Source organism: Ilyonectria robusta (genome assembly GCF_021365365.1).
Source record: "Ilyonectria robusta strain PMI_751 chromosome Unknown BGZ61scaffold_23, whole genome shotgun sequence".
Lineage (NCBI taxonomy): Eukaryota > Fungi > Ascomycota > Sordariomycetes > Hypocreales > Nectriaceae > Ilyonectria > Ilyonectria robusta.
This window is the reverse complement of record NW_025764457.1, coordinates 462,913-478,031: the sequence shown is the minus strand read 5'-3', so window position 1 is coordinate 478,031 and position 15,119 is coordinate 462,913. Positions and strand designations below refer to the sequence as shown.

At 52.9% G+C, this 15,119-nt stretch overlaps 6 protein-coding genes across 6 annotated transcripts; 1 reads left to right on the top strand and 5 right to left on the bottom strand.

Annotated features, from left to right (window-relative positions):
* Nucleotides 1–3,100: 3,100 nt before the first annotated feature.
* On the bottom strand, nucleotides 3,101–3,683 carry BGZ61DRAFT_482973 (uncharacterized protein; the record flags this gene model as incomplete). The annotated part of the gene is made up of 2 exons (XM_046249437.1): nucleotides 3,101–3,436; nucleotides 3,468–3,683. 2 exons carry the CDS (start codon nucleotides 3,681–3,683, stop codon nucleotides 3,101–3,103), a joined length of 552 nt encoding a protein of 183 aa, XP_046098990.1.
* A 967-nt stretch (nucleotides 3,684–4,650) lies between these two features.
* Nucleotides 4,651–5,582, bottom strand: BGZ61DRAFT_556772 (uncharacterized protein; the record flags this gene model as incomplete). Its single annotated transcript, XM_046255667.1, has 1 exon — nucleotides 4,651–5,582. The coding sequence occupies exon 1, from the start codon at nucleotides 5,179–5,181 to the stop codon at nucleotides 4,651–4,653; it is 531 nt and encodes a 176-aa protein (XP_046098989.1). The 5' UTR covers nucleotides 5,182–5,582.
* Nucleotides 5,583–5,788: 206 nt separating this feature from the next.
* BGZ61DRAFT_537268 (10 TM acyl transferase domain found in Cas1p-domain-containing protein) lies at nucleotides 5,789–8,474 on the top strand (the record flags this gene model as incomplete). The annotated part of the gene is made up of 3 exons (XM_046254513.1): nucleotides 5,789–6,112; nucleotides 6,189–8,414; nucleotides 8,466–8,474. The coding sequence occupies 3 exons, from the start codon at nucleotides 5,789–5,791 to the stop codon at nucleotides 8,472–8,474; spliced, it is 2,559 nt and encodes an 852-aa protein (XP_046098988.1).
* Nucleotides 8,475–8,924: 450 nt separating this feature from the next.
* On the bottom strand, nucleotides 8,925–10,015 carry BGZ61DRAFT_362943 (uncharacterized protein; the record flags this gene model as incomplete). Its single annotated transcript, XM_046241393.1, has 2 exons — nucleotides 8,925–9,287; nucleotides 9,380–10,015. 2 exons carry the CDS (start codon nucleotides 10,013–10,015, stop codon nucleotides 8,925–8,927), a joined length of 999 nt encoding a protein of 332 aa, XP_046098987.1.
* A 340-nt stretch (nucleotides 10,016–10,355) lies between these two features.
* Nucleotides 10,356–12,558, bottom strand: BGZ61DRAFT_459690 (uncharacterized protein). The gene is made up of 5 exons (XM_046246946.1): nucleotides 12,476–12,558; nucleotides 12,245–12,410; nucleotides 11,421–12,180; nucleotides 10,781–11,376; nucleotides 10,356–10,732 (listed from the first exon to the last, which is right to left on the bottom strand). The coding sequence occupies exons 1-5, from the start codon at nucleotides 12,507–12,509 to the stop codon at nucleotides 10,423–10,425; spliced, it is 1,866 nt and encodes a 621-aa protein (XP_046098986.1). The 5' UTR covers nucleotides 12,510–12,558; the 3' UTR covers nucleotides 10,356–10,422.
* A 639-nt stretch (nucleotides 12,559–13,197) lies between these two features.
* BGZ61DRAFT_108630 (uncharacterized protein) lies at nucleotides 13,198–14,407 on the bottom strand. Its single transcript, XM_046236905.1, has 3 exons — nucleotides 14,062–14,407; nucleotides 13,337–14,000; nucleotides 13,198–13,281 (listed from the first exon to the last, which is right to left on the bottom strand). The coding sequence occupies exons 1-2, from the start codon at nucleotides 14,232–14,234 to the stop codon at nucleotides 13,544–13,546; spliced, it is 630 nt and encodes a 209-aa protein (XP_046098985.1). The 5' UTR covers nucleotides 14,235–14,407; the 3' UTR covers nucleotides 13,198–13,281; nucleotides 13,337–13,543.
* Nucleotides 14,408–15,119: the final 712 nt, after the last annotated feature.

The following is a 15,119-nucleotide window of genomic DNA, read 5'->3' as shown; positions in this document are numbered from 1 at the left end:
ATACTCAGGGCATGTTTGGAACAAAACCTTGGCATTCATACAGATCATCGGAAACCATTCTGATGATAGCTCATTTCAGCTGAAATGGAACCACTCAGGACGATATGACCCTAAAATGGCACCAAAACGGGCCAGTTGAATTGGGTGAAGCCAATCGAATGACATAAGAACGCGTGTCCATTGCTGGGGAAACGATCCAAACTAGACGTTGTCCTTTTACTCGCAGAATCTCGGAGATCAAATTAAGTAAAGATCTTGTTTCAGGCAAGAGGTAGCAGATATGGATCATGTAATCCAACTACCTCAAGATGCCAAATTCGCGCTGGGTCTATCGACTTGAAGTCCTAGATATGTATGTGATGTGAAGAATGCCGCGAGAAGAACAAGAGCGAGTTTCGATGGACTAGCCATAATCTATCAACTCCTGGTGGATACAACGCCATTCAATCACGAGAGGAGAGCATTGGAGTTTCTACGATCTGGTGAATTTCCTGAACCAGATGGCGTTATCATTCACTCTAGACGGCATGCACTATTCTTGGAGGCTGCCAACCACCCTTCCAGTACCAACACCGGTTAAGATACCTACGGCCTCTTGCTCACATCCTGTATTAGATCAAGGCCTATACGCAGACCGGGAGTGGTATGCATGCCAGTAGATGTACTACAGTCGCCCACGCCGCGCTTTCTGGAGGCCTCGTACCAAAACACCGTAATTAACAATATTCAAGGCGTTGCATCTTCTTGAGGGCGGCCGCAGTGTGCTTTCGACGTCTCTCGATGAGCTACGGATAGACATCATAAATCCAGAGGAGAGACAGCAGGAAGATGCCGCGAGGGAGTTTGACAATTTCACTGCCGAAATTTGTGAAACTCCCGACGTCGAGAGCTTTGTTCTCCCTCCAAGTGAGGCGGAAATGTACGCAGCGGCACACCGTGGTCCAACCGAGGTCATCAATACTAGTCATCTAGGCTGCGATGCCCTGCTGGTTGGCCAGAGGTGCGCGCTTAGTGGCTTAGTTGAAAATTCATTGACAGGAGAAATTTCAACGGTTGGGAGTCCTAGACACGAGGGCTATTTTCTCTGTGATGAGGGAATAGGGCCCACGTGCTAGGTTCCCTCTGTTTATTTCGGAATCTGACTTTCATCCGGTGGTTGTTTTTGAGGATGTCAAAGGTTCGCACAGTCCTCGCAAATATTTGCGTGATTAATTTCTTCATCGTCATAATTCAAGGGCTGATAATTCCCCAACGCGAAAACTATAGTGTGTTGTCTTAACGCAATGCGTACTCCACGCCCATAAGGATCGGCAGTGTCGCGGAAGCGATGACGTAGTCAATCCGTTTTAAAAGTGAGAAGAGTTAATTGTGACATGCATACATCTGCGATTGATTGAGATAATTATAGCAATCCGTGAGCGTCGATCAAATATGCTGTCGATCAATCCCCTTAAACTGTCCCAGGTGCGTTGCAGCGCGCAGTGTGCGAAGGAAGGATCACCCTTCAGAGCGCTGACAACTCGGCTCTCGGCTGCGCCAAGTGACATCAAAAGCATGGAACAATCCCAACCTAGCTCGAGTCTGTTTCAGCTACGGTGTCAATGGAGCCAAGTGACGGTTGACGTCTCGTGGCGTTTCAGGGTGGTTAGCGGCTGGTCGCTGAACGCGGCCGTTTTCCGGCTTTTCGGCAGATGAGCAGAGGCCAGATGTTCAAAGGCCCGAGGTGCATTGAGTGCGACCTGTTACAGGCTATACCACTGCAGTGCCGAGTCCGATGAGGGTGTTGAGATCGCAAAGCCATGAATCATACGTGCTCTAGATGAGTGCAATTGGGAAATTATTCATTAAGAATTGGGCATTGTATTATTTTGATATTTTTAAGCTGGAAACTGGATCAAAACTACCATTCTGCGGTCCAGAAATTGTCTTTGGAAGCAAGTGAGTCGATTTGGTTACGTGACACGCTTCTACTACGTAGATCTTGAACCGAGACCCAAGTAACACCCGATTCGGCACTCTCGAATCTAGTTACACGGACGCCATGGCAAAATTTACGTGCACCCTCCTCAACTCTCGGTAAAATAACCAGAACAACTAGTTACTCGCTTCTCGAGGCACAGATATTATTTATGTTTGCTCCAGCGTGTCATGTTGCGCCATCGCCACTACCCTGGAGCTCTCGATGAAAACGCCAAGACGATGGTGCGGACAGCCAGGATGCTGGAGAAATAAGCTTAATGTGTCTACCACTCTATTGAGCTTGGCGTGGTGCTCCATGTCGATTGTTTTTCTTCTCGAGTCTCAGTTGGATGGTTGCTCAGTCCAAAATAAATCAAGCTCTCTGTTAACATTTCAATGGGAATCTCGCTTAGTCTGGTTCCCCGGATATGGTACTAGCGGGTCTAAGGAGGAAATTTTGTGCACTCGGCAAAGAATGCCGCTCTGTCACAGGGTATGGGGAATGGTATTGGTGGCCAAATGAACGCGTTTGCTGGGATGGCTTGGTGTCGAAGAACTGCTCTATTAGACGGCCGCTCTATTGGCTGAGAGAAGAATGATGGCAGCTGGGGGAGGCACGACGTATACCCCAATTATAGAGATTAGTACTGCAGGGGAGGATCCCGGTGGAGAATGACAAATGATGGCGGTTGTTGTGGATGAGCCCTTGGATGTTTATCCGTAAGGGCGCCCATGTTTAATCATGATGAAGAGCTTAAGCTTCAAGGGGTTGCTTCACCTAAGGCTTGGCGGGGGGATGCATGCTGAATGTCAGACGCCAAGTTTTGTTTGATTCGCCGTGGCCGTTTTTGGGCCTGAGCTGTAGAAGCGATGGAGGTCTCGGCGTCTCACCCACATGGGGGGATTGATTCTATGAATGCACGATCGATCTCGATGGAGTGGCAAACTGGATGTTAGGCGTGCGTGCCTTTTTGCCGCATTAGAATAACTCCGGAGTAGACAAAAAGAAATTAGACATTCTAGACGGTGGACTCGGAGTGGAATGTACGGGATAATGGAATTGAATGGACAGGCAGGTGGAGATAAAAGCGGGAACAAGGGGAACTCGCTCGCATCAACCCCTTGGTGTGGAGTGCAAATGTCAATCCCAGACGTGATCCCAGACGCTTAGGCTGGCTGTAGGCACTGTGTCCATTCGCGAATGGAAGCTTGGCGGCGATTGGATTCCACCACTGGGCGACGGAATCTGGCATCTGTTTTGGGGGAGGTGGATATTGTAGATATCTGATTGTCCCTGAATGTCTGGCCGCCCTCGGCACACGGTTTGTTGTGGCAGGGGGAGGTCTGCAGTAGGGGAGAAGAAGGAATAAAAGAAGACGGCGGGTCGGGACGCGCGCCTTACCAGCGGAGGGGAGCGAACGGATAGACGGATCAACGGGGAGTTGGACAAAGAACGCGAATCGACGGGGCTCAGCAACTGGACTACTATCACAGAGGATACAACGTACTACTACGTAGACTTGAGAGACTGAGACACATGAATGGAGGAATTGGTGGCGTCGACGCGCGGCGGGGATGTCGTGATTGGGTTGAGCTGGGGGCAGAGAGCCAAAAGAGGAACCTGCTCCACCAGCGGTCCGCCTGAAGCCCTCTCTATGACGGGCAGCGATCAACAGGAGATGGCACAACCACGACAGCAACAGGGAAAGTATGGCGTTCAACATCGAGGCGATGAGGCAATACGAGCGTCGTAGATGGTTGCGCGGCCTCATTTGAGCCAAATCGCAAATGAAGCTGCTATCAAGCCGTTGTAAGCGGTGCGTCGTGTTGCTGACGCTGTGGTGGCTTGCACGGCCGCGATGGCGGTTTGGTCGAGAACACAGAGACTGTCTTGGACGGCCCTCCCGCTATACCCGCCCGCTAGCCATTCACAGTCGGTCGGCATGTCATCAGGGAGGACAGGGACGACATGCCTTGTACAGTATTAATCCGGGCATCGGCGCAGACATGACACTGTGGCTTGTGAGACATGGAGACGTCATGTTAGAGAAGTCTAGGCGCCGAGGGAGAAGTAGGCGCTGAGGCGCATGACAGTCTACGCCCATCCCGCACTACCATAGGCGCTATGAGTTGTGAGTTATGGTGAGGGCGGGCTTCCAGTGGTGCAGGCTTAGGGGGCAGGGTTAGTGGGCCCAGTTGCGGTAGGTAGGCCGTCATTCTTGGGCTCTGACTACCTAGAGACAGACATAGCGTTGCGATATACACGGCGGTGGTTTGCGTAGTTGATCCAAACACAGCTGAGGCTTCGCTTGAACTTGGAATCCAGATTAATGGGTGGCATCCCTACATACCCATAGGCGGTTGGTTCATGGCGGCTGGTTTGTGGTGCGGTGGAGAGTTCGGCGCATGGCCTGACGCTCGTCGTCGTGAATAGTAACAGAGTAATTGGGATTGTCTTGTGTCTGAAGACTACTGTAAGTACTAATAATAAGCAAAGCTACGCAGGGCAGTGACAGGTAATAAGTGTACGGATAGAATAGCTACAGAATCCTGCCCTCCCATCGTTCTGCATCCGCAGGCCGTCTCGGCTTGGTTTGAGAAGGGCGACTAGGGGCCGCGAAACAGCCTAGTGCACCGCACACCCCCCGGTGCAAACGTGGAGAGAAGCTTGTTTTCCGGCGAGCGGTTGCTTCAGAACAAGGGCACGTCGTAGCTTGTGCTCTGTAGCATGGGGTGTTGTCGAGCGGGACGGCCGGCGTGTGACGTTGATACGACACGACACGCCCCCTCCCCTGCAACAAGCGGAGTGCAAACCAGATCATGGTCGCTGGGATGTCGGTTTGAGGATGAGCTTGGCTTGTCGCGATTTCGCTCTGAAGAGACGATGAGTAGCTTGTTTGCGTGTTGTATGGGCAGCGAGCTGGGCGTTTGAATATTCGTCTCGTCTTTGCTCGTCGCTGCTCTGTTGGTTCGCGCGGGCTCCGGCGGCTGCAGGGGGCGGGTGGCGGCTGCAGGGGACGGTTGCAGGATATTCAGGGCATTCAGGGCATAGGACACCTGTAAATAGCCCTGGGTCCACTCCCACTGCACTGGCGCGCTTTGAGCCCAGGATTCCTCTGGCGTGTTCCCTACAGAAACACCCTTCTCTTTGTGCTTTGTGCTTTGGACGGGATTGTTTGCTTGCATGCTTGCTTGCTTGCGTAGCCATGATCGATCGTCCATCCCTTACCGGGTTCTGGACGCTTGGTATTTCCACCGCCTTGCACAGTCCAGTCCAGGTGCACAGTAACTACCGTACTGTACTTCCCTCCTGCGGCTGTCTCTTCCTTTTTTAACCCTTCTTTTCTTCCCTCCCCCATCGCCATCGCCATCTCCATATCACATCCCTCGCCCTGCGCAACCCTCGCCTCGGCCTTTTTCGTTTCTTTCGTGTTTCTTAACTGAGGTTTTCCCGCGCCTCATTCCTTGCTGCGGTTTGTTTATTTCCTTCATTCTTTCTTCACTGCTCTTGTGGCCCTTGCTGCTCTACTCTCCGTGCTTCTTCTTCTCGCCTTTCTGCGACTGTAAGCAGCCACTCACAGCGATCCTTCCCTTCTCCTACCAAACCACCGGTGCACCCATCGCTCCTGCCATCCGATCCTTCGTTGGCTTGGCTGCATCCATGACTGGCAGCTGCCACGCCCTCTAGTGGCACACTCTTGATATCACACAGTCCTTCAACAACTCGCTCGCCTTGTTCATCCTTTTCCCTTGTCGTCGTTCGAGTCGACTTCAACAAAGCCGACATCGTCACCACTCACCCTGAGATTCTCTCATCTCCATCTTCAACATGATTCACTCACAACCCACCTTGAGCATGGCCGCCCGCCTACTCTCTGTGTCCTTCGCCGTCATCCTCGTTCTCGCCATCATCTTCGAAAGCCTCTCCACCAGCGACGACCCCTACCGATGCAGAGCTGTCCTGGAAAAGGGCAGTTGGATCCACGAGCCCGACGAGCATGGCGACCGCAAGCCCTTTACCAACTGGCAACCCGACGGCTGCATGATGCGCACTTACACCAAGAAAGACATCCAGACCTGCTTCGGAGATCGACATTTGGTCTTTTCCGGCGATTCGACCACTCGACAGGTCTTTTGGGGGATGGCCCGCCTCGTGAGTATTGCCCCTTCATGTTTTGCTGTTCTGAGCACTGCAAGAACACCTTGCTGATCGTGATGCCTCACCTTAGCTGGAACCCGAAAAGGCCCACTACGGCCGAGAGCATGCCGAGATTCACTCGTCATATGATATGACCTTCGCCGGCGTCCGGATGAAGCAAATCTGGAACCCCTACTTCGAGACCGGAGAGCGCAACGCCAACCTCACCAGAGAGCTTCAACTCTTCGCCAAGGAGAAGCACAACCCCGTCCCCATTGAGGAGCAAAAGAGCGCTGGCCTCATCATGCTCGGCGCTGGCAGCTGGTATGTGCTCTCCTACAAAGAGCCCGATTCCCTCACCAAGTTTCAATCCGCCTTCAACAACATCACCGACATCCTGCGCCTCCAGGACCTGCCCACCTTTGGCACCTCGCCCATGGACCCCATCGACGGCGTCGGCAATGAACTCTTCGTAGCTCCCGTGGCCGTTCCTTTCTACGACGAGCTCCCTGCGCACCGTACCGGCCCCAATGGCATCCACAAGGGCGAGGTTGAGGCCATTGACGAATTCCTCGTCGACATTTCCGCTAAGCGCAACTTCCCCCTTATCAACGCTTTTCCCGAATTGTCCCACGATCAGCCCGAGGCCATGGTCGACCGATTTGAGACGGGTTTCCACGTCATTGACTCCGTCGCCGAGATCAAGGCCCAAATCCTCCTCAACATGCGCTGCAATGCTAAGCTCGACAAGCTCCAGGGCTATCCCTACAACAGGACCTGCTGCACCGATTATGGCTCTCCGACCTGGATCCAGATCATCGTACTGGGCGTGGCTGTTCTCTACGTCATCCTCTGTACTGTCTTCGACATCATCGACATCTTCAACGGCTCTGAATCTACCCGCAGCCCGATTCTCTCCCTCAAGGTCGGCATCTTCGCCGTAGCCCTGCTGTTCTGCTACTTTGCCGATCGCACTCAACTCTTCGCCAAGGGTAACAAGGAGTTTGTCATGAATGAGTTCCTCATCCTCTTGGCCGTTTGCTCCGTTCTCGCCCTCGTCACCATCCGCAAGACGCAACCCCGACAGGCGCGGACCCCGGCTGCCCCCGTCACCGCCGCCCCTGTCAAGGAGGACGCCGGTATCCTTTCGCGGGACCAGACCGAGGAGTGGAAGGGCTGGATGCAGGCCGTGATTCTCGTCTACCACTGGACCGGTGCCTCGACCCATCTCGGAATCTACATGTTCATTCGGTTGCTTGTTGCGTCTTACCTCTTCCAGACTGGATATGGTCATACCATTTACTTCCTGTCTAAGAACGACTACTCCTTCCGCCGTGTTGCCGCTGTCATGCTGCGCATGAACATCCTCAGCTGCGCCCTCCCTTATGTCATGAACACCGACTACATGTTCTACTACTTTGCCCCCCTCGTCAGCTACTGGTTCATCATTGTCTACTTGACAATGGCCATTGGCTCCAAGTACAACGATAATTCTACAGCAGTTCTGTGCAAGATCACAGTCGCCCTCATCCTCAACTTGGGCATCACGAGGTGGACCCCCGTCACCAGCTGGGTCTTTTCCATCCTCAAGACTGTCTTCCGCATCGAATGGGATCTCCACGAGTGGGAATTCCGCGCAAGTCTCGACGGCGTCGTTGTGTTCGTCGGCATGCTTGCAGGTCTCGTCCAACAGCGAGTTGCGCGAGACAAGTCCTGGCTCACCAACTACAAGACGGCCATCGTGCCCGCACTATTCTCCATCGCTGGCTATTGCAATTTCGCTTACCATTTTGAGGCTAAGCAGGATTACAACTGGTTTCACAGCTTCGTGTCCTTCCTGCCAATCCTGGGCTTCATCGCGCTGCGAAACTGCTTCACTCCCCTCCGAAACTACTACTCGACTGCATCCGCATGGCTGGGCCGTTGCTCTCTCGAGACTTTTGTCCTCCAGTACCACATTTACCTGGCCGCCGACACCAAAGGTGTTCTTCTCCTGGACATGTTCCGGGGTGGTGACGGTAGCCTGCTCGGCGACCGGTGGAGAGACCTGGTGGTTATTGTGCCCGTTTTCATCTGGCTCAGCCACTGCGTAGCCGAGGCCTCTGGTATCATTGTCAAGCTGATTACGGACAAGCCCAAGGAGACAGATTATGACGAGGAGGACCAGGAGCTGAAGATTGTTGAGCCTACCTGGGGCGGTTACAGCCTTCTTCAGGGCCATACCCTTGACCGCGCCTCTCGAGTCGTCAAGGCCGTAGGATCGGACCTGCGGATCCACGTGGTAGCCATGTTGGGTGCCATGTGGCTACTCAACTGGGTAAGTTGACCCTAAACGCACTCTCGATACAATTACTAACAAGTATTCTAGTTGTACTAAATGCAAACTCTTTCCTTGTCTGTAAAAAAGAACTAAAGTCATTTGCTCGGGGGGTGTCCTTTATACCTTAGAACGGCGCATGACGGGGGAGGCGGAGATTCTTCCTAGAACATCATCTTCATTTTTAAACACTCGGCGGGTCTAGAATTACACTCTAGTTATGAAGCTTGTCATGGGTACACGTGAAGTCGACAGAAACGATAGTCTGTGGGACATTGCGCTACATGCTTTTATTTAACTTGTTCAATCAATCTTGTTGAAAAACGATTGCCATCTAAGCGAGAGTGATATCCAACCGGGTTTACTTTGGCAATCTACCGAGAAGGCTGTTCGATCCAGAAAACCGCTCTCAAAAACTCAAGCATGCAAATAGTGGGCTTGGTTTGACTAGATTGTGTAAGCGGCACGGGCATATAATACCTAACTATAGGTATGCACACTTCTTCATCATCATCTGCGGGCATCTCCTAAGATTGTCTCCCCCTTGGTCATCGCAGTCCACTTCCAACACACCTCCCAAAGAAGCAGCCGTTTTGCCTCGTCTCCAACCACCTTGGCCGGCTCCGTTGCTTTGATCCCGACATGGTATCCATTAACCCCCTTGAACTTGTCTCCAACGCTCAGCTCCACCAAGTCTCCGGCCGAGTCTGCTGATCGGCGGACTTCCGAAGTGAACCGCCCTACGAGAGGCAGCAGAGTGTTGGCAACTGCGAATACGGCCCTGATGGCGGCTTTTTGGTGCGTGTGTGCTCGCGAGTCTACTAAACCTCCTGGGTCCATGGCTGTGACGCCGATGCTGGATAATTTGGGGTCCTGAAAATCGCCGTTAGTTACACGTCTATCGTCAACTTGTGGAGAGTTGTGCTCTGTAGTTGCTGGTAAAGGCAGGCGAGCTTAATACATACCTGCTGGAGTTTCTCGATTAGGTCCTGCATGAACATGACGTTGGCCAGTTTCGTGGTGGCATATCGTTGGAAACCTCGGTCATGCTCATCTCCAGGGTCGTCAGAGCTTGGGTGTATCAGAGTGTCGATTTCGCTCGGAAAGTCGGCACCAAGTTTCGAAATAGGGACTGGTTTTTCGGGGTAGTGGCTGGAGGAACCCAGCATCACAACTCGCCCATTGGGAGCCATGGACTTGAGCAACTTGAGAACAAGCATGTAATGAGCCAGATGGCCAACTTGGAACGTCCTTTCGAACCCATCTGCGGTAGCCTGCTGGCCGCTCAGCGACCACGTAAAGGCATTGCAGACGATGGCAGCGAGCGGGGGCACCTCGCCTTTGGAAATGCGCCCTGCGACACGGTTGGCGAACGACCGGACATTTTCGATCGAGGCGAGGTCGAGCGCTTCGATGTGAGCACGCGCGTCGGCGTGGGAGGATATTGCGCGGGCGAGGTTTGCGGTATTCGGGTCTGATTCTGGCGAAGGGTTGCGCACGGCTGCGATTATTGTGTGTGATGGATAGGATTCTAGGAGGCGCTCGACGAAAGGGAGGCCCAGGGATCCGTTTGCGCCGGTGATGAGGACTGTGCCGGCCATTTTGATCTACTATTTATACCGTTCTGGATGTGATCAACAGAGAGGGCGTTTAGGGAGATGGAGTGTAGTATTTATACTATCTCCCTGCTATTAATCCCTCCTTTCACAATAGAGCCACTGTGTTTCTTCCCGGCCAAGCTCATGTTAATATCCCACTGCTGTCGCCTTTCATTGGGGACAAGTACGGGCCGGGACAGAGACGGAGTACACGGAGTCGCACGGAACTCCACGGAGTTGCAGCCCCACAACTCTGCGCGGAACTCCGTGTCTACGGACTCGGATACGATGTTTGGGCGTCCATGGTTGTTTCCAGTGGCACAAAACCGACAAGTGGAAAGAATTTGGCAATATGTTCTTAGTTAACTCTTCACTTCCTAAGCCAACGACCGACCGCGACCAGCCCATGATTACATGTCCATTTCAGCCGAAGTCGCCCATTCAAACGCCGGCACAAAGTCATCATCCATCAAAGCAGAGAATTCCGTTACGTGCCGCTGGGCGATACGCTTCACCTGCCCACGAGCCCGTCGATCCAGTCTGTCGGCAATGCTGAGCAGACCGCAGTACTCGTGCGTGGCTTTCAGCTTCCTCTGGCTGAACATTTCGCGCCCGCGGTTGATCAACTCTCGATCCGTTGCGACGAGTTCGTGGTCGGGGAACTCAATCATGTTGACGATGAGGATGATGAGGCACGACGAGGCGCCACATGTCTGGAGCCTGTAGGTGGTTAGGTATGATTTACCAGGCCGTAGGAGAGGAACTTACCAAAAGGAATACTCTGTCGGCTTGCCCAGGTTAGCCAATCTCAGACAGTATCGGCAATACTTGACACACTCTCCCCAGCCGCTGGGCAGTGGCGCCAGGTTCGAGCGAACCACCTCCCCGTCTGCTTCGTCTTCTCTAATCTCAATGACGGTCGGGGAGAGGTAGCAGTTGACCCGGTTCAGCCAAACATCATCAAACAGAAACACCGAGTGGATCCTAAACAGACACTCCAAGTGTCGATAGTACAGGTTCATGATGGTCTGAATGTCCATCCGCGGGAGTTTCCCCACGGTTTCGGCGTCTTGGAATTCTTGCGGGATTTTCTTGTGCCAGTCGTAAAGCAGATGTTCAATGCGAGAGATGCTGGCCAGTCTCTGTTGCGGGCTGAGATTCTGCGCCTTGCGGCTGTAGAGAACGTCGTAAGCTTTGCCTTCGATGAAAGCAAGCTGCACGCGGGCGCGCAAGTAATTGAACCGAGCATTGTTTTTCGTCGAGTGCAAGACGCCCACGCCATCTTCGGGATCCTCTTCGGGAAGTTCTACGTCTGTCTCGCCGTCGAGCTGGGTATACGGGGCTTTGGCTCGGAGAGACAAGTCCTAGAAGGTCAGCGACTCTCCAGCGATGCTATAGGCTTGCTTACTCTGTCCACTATGTACGCAATCCAGAAGACGCGACATCTGCGCAATGCAGCGGCGGGCGAGTGGCCGATGAGGGCTTGTTTCGAGGGCAGACGCATGCTCTGGGCCAGGCGGGTGACGCTCCCTACCAAACCTATCGCCAGTTGAGGATCTGGGTATCCTTGGAAGACTATCAATAGGCCTAAGAGCACTTGTACCCCGAGCAGATCTGCACTCCAAGTCATCAAATCCGCCATTGCGGACTGCACGTTGCGCACGCAGAGGGCCAGCCGCGGATTGTCCATGCACATGTCGTCTATAATGCGAAAGCTGATTGCCACGACGACGTTGATAGCCGCCCAAGGAACCACCGAGCGCTTCGAAGGGAACGAATACCAGTCCAGCAACATGCGCATAAAGGTGGGTTCGTCAAAGAGCGGAGTGAGGCGGTTGTAGTTCTGAAAATAATTGTCCACGATGGGTAGGAGCTCTGGTAAGGGTGGAAGTTCTGGTTGTCCCTTTGTGTTCATCAGATCCCCTTGTATTGGCTGAGGAGAAAAACTTGTATATGCTGGGTTTGTGGGATCGGCGTCGTTCCACATGTTCACTTGCGAAGAACCCCACGACTCTAGGCCGTTGGTTGCTCCTAGGTTAGAGGTGCCAGAGTGTATGGTCTCGTGAGCTTCTTGCGAAGGACCCTCAATAGCACTCGCTGTTGCGAGCTGTGCCAAGTGGGATTCGATATTTGCAAGGCGAGCTTCCATAGCATCCACCCGGTCCGGTCTAGATCACATTAGCACAAGAATATATGATCAGCAGTAGTGACCAATAGAGCAACACATCTTACTGCGGCGCTGGCGACACTGCTTGCGTAGGTTCACTGCCCCGTAGAGCTCTCCTCCTCCCCGTGTTAGTAGCTGTGATTTTGCACACGACCCCATAAAGAATGCAGTTGGAGCATGTCGGCTTGATGGAGTCGCATTTGATCTTTCGCGAGACGCAGAAGTCGCAGGCTGACGACGAGGTTAGAGGCTACACGGTAGGCTATGGAGGATAACTCCCAGGCCATAGTTCTTACCTTTCCGCCTGCGCGCATGTGCAGCGACTTCCATAACTGATGGTTGATTGAGAGGATTGAATCTCCGCTGTGCATGTTGCCTGGAAGCGGTCTAATCGTGGCCCGTTAGTAATCCACTTCCCCAGCGTGGAGTTAGGCGGGGCTTTGAAAGCCTCCGAACGCGTGAGGCTAACATTCGTGATGCTAATGAACACAGACCGAGCTGATCATATCCATCACCGGACCATACATACAACAAAACGATCGATGCGATGACTTGCTTTTGTGGGGAAATCCTTGGTCGATATGAACGGACAAAGAGCGGTCACCAACACTCACCATTATCATTCTTTAGAACTTAGAATTGCCGATTTTTCAGGCATAGTTTTGTGGCATCTTGATGTGATTTATTTGATTTGACAGTACCGGGTGTGGTAGCAGTTTTTATGCCCTATTTCATCGTCTTATAATCCAGTATGGAGAATCAGTCTGGATTCTGAGGATAAACCGGTATAAGGCTATGTTGGCAGATAGGTTGGAGTGCAATACTGACCGGTTGTGGTCGCAGTTGGTATTGATTAAGGTATTCAAGTTGCATCAACAGCTAAATCATAGAGTGTACTATGTACTGTCCTTAGTCCCGGGGCAGTAGGGTTATTTCCTATGATTCACAAGGCTGGAGACAGAAAGGTTGGATTGAAGGTTTGAAGCCAGTGTGTGATAACCTTCCCACATGAGCTACATACCTTCGGGCACTGGGCGCAGTGCTCAATGTGTGCACATTATTGTGTGCACTTACTTTATCTATCTGACGACAATAAGTGAAGCTAAAAAGATCAACATACTGTCCTCGATCATTTGCGCTCAGTGATGTTCGCTCACATTTTCTCACTCTGGGCTCGGGTGCAATGAGCTCTCTGGTATTTGCTCCTGCAAACATAAGTAGGCCGCTTACTTCAAATCGGCAGCTCATGAATCTGGGGACCTACCAAAGTCCAACAGTTGCCGTGAGGGTGGGATTCGGAGAGCTGCAATTTCTCCGCGACTCTTGTCTCAACAGCATCAGGCTTCGCGAGCTATGGCCTCGCCTTAGAGTGCTCTTTCGATGCTTCCCGCTCTATGAAGCCTCGACTTCCTGAATCTCATGCCCACGACCTTACCTGCGGCTTTCAGCTGTTCTGACTGACCTTTGCCATTCCAGCTACCCAGATGATGCTCGCAGCCTCCTACTGCTTGACCTTCGGAGCCTCGCTGCCCCTGCCTCGCACCTCCAAGATGCGAGACCGACCTCTGCAGCTGCGCGCTGCACGAAGAACTTGCTTTTTTTCTTCTTTCTGCTGTAGCTTCGGCTGCTGCCCAGGCCACATGGCTCGACAGGCAAACCCCGCCGCGGGGTCTAACAGCTTGTCTCACTGCCTCGAAACATGATGCACAACTCGCTGGCCAATATGGTGCAAGCTCGCTTCGAGACCGTCTCTCGCGCAAGACAGAATTCCAGTCGCCTTGTATTTTTTGCGAGAGCTTTCCCAACGATTGGAGGCCTTGACTACTTTGAGATATCTTAGCTCAATATCGTGTGCCCGAATCAAAAGCGGCATGGTCCTCACCCGATCAAAGGATGCACTCTCAGCCTATCGATAAGAAAGTCAACACATTGGAGAATAATCACATGTGATTGATGCAGATGCGAAAAAGATGCGATTGCAAAGGCAAGGCGGGGAGATGGTGTCGTTATTGGGCCAGCTCCATGCAGTTCACCAATCCGAGGAGTGATCGGCATTGCTCAGTTGGGAAATGCGCCTCGGACATGCAACCGGATCAGCATTGGGCACACCCTCAGCGTTCATACGCGTGTGTTGTGGTGTTGGCGGGTGTCAATCTCCAAGGGGCCGGCTCAGGGGTGTTATCTGGAAGCTCGATGTTGCAACCCTCTTATCAGCCTCAACGCGTCACCGAGACCGACCCGGCGTTGGCATTCTCGGTGCCGCAAATGACTCGGATACGCGACCCTGGAGTGTTCATGCTCTGCCAATACGTGAAACCTGGGTGCGCGGCCATTGTCACCAGGCGGTCGGGGTTGGTCGGACACGCCGGCCGGCGAGACAGGTGGCGCTGCCCTGGAATTTGATGTTGCTCCGGGCCGTCTCCCTTGAATGTTAAGCATCCCACTGCCGATCCCCCTGGCCCGTTGACACTCCATCCTCGGCAATGTGTCGAACAAAGTGCCGTGGTGTGGCTGTTGACACCCGAATGCTTCCCCCGGGCGGGGAAAGCAGGGTAAGAACTTCAACACTAACAAGCTTCGATGCTGTGGCTGGGTTGCACATGTTCAGATGGCATCTCAGACAGCCTGAAGACACAGAATAGCATGTGAAAATATGCAGGGAGCGAAACCGGTGAGCTGCCTCTTGACCCAATCTCCACGAGACACGCCGCCGATCTTTTGCTTCATTCGGCTTAACCTCCAGCGCCTCTTCAGCCATCCGCGACAAGGTCGGCAGAAAATCCGAGAGGCCAGATCGCACCTGCGTCGAGAATTGCTTCTGTCATGTCTCTGAAACTAGGCTAAATGTGCTTGGCTCTTCAACCCGGGGCTCAAGAGTGGATTCAAGCGACTGATGCTTTGCATGCGGCCTCGCAAGGGGAGTTGGCGATGGCCTCTTGT

Excerpts from the sequence above, each read along its gene's own strand:
- BGZ61DRAFT_459690 (XM_046246946.1), bottom strand. The coding sequence starts at position 12,509 with ATGGAAGTCGCTGCACATGCGCGCAGGCGGAAAG. Across the intron at positions 12,181-12,244 it reads GCAGTGTCGCCAGCGCCGCA|ACCGGACCGGGTGGATGCTA; the intron begins GTAAGATGTGTT and ends AATGTGATCTAG. Across the intron at positions 10,733-10,780 it reads CCGACAGAGTATTCCTTTTG|GCTCCAGACATGTGGCGCCT; the intron begins GTAAGTTCCTCT and ends AACCACCTACAG.
- BGZ61DRAFT_108630 (XM_046236905.1), bottom strand. The coding sequence starts at position 14,234 with ATGCCGATCACTCCTCGGATTGGTGAACTGCATGGAGCTGGCCCAATA. Across the intron at positions 14,001-14,061 it reads AGAGTGCATCCTTTGATCGG|TCAAGGCCTCCAATCGTTGG; the intron begins GTGAGGACCATG and ends ATCTCAAAGTAG.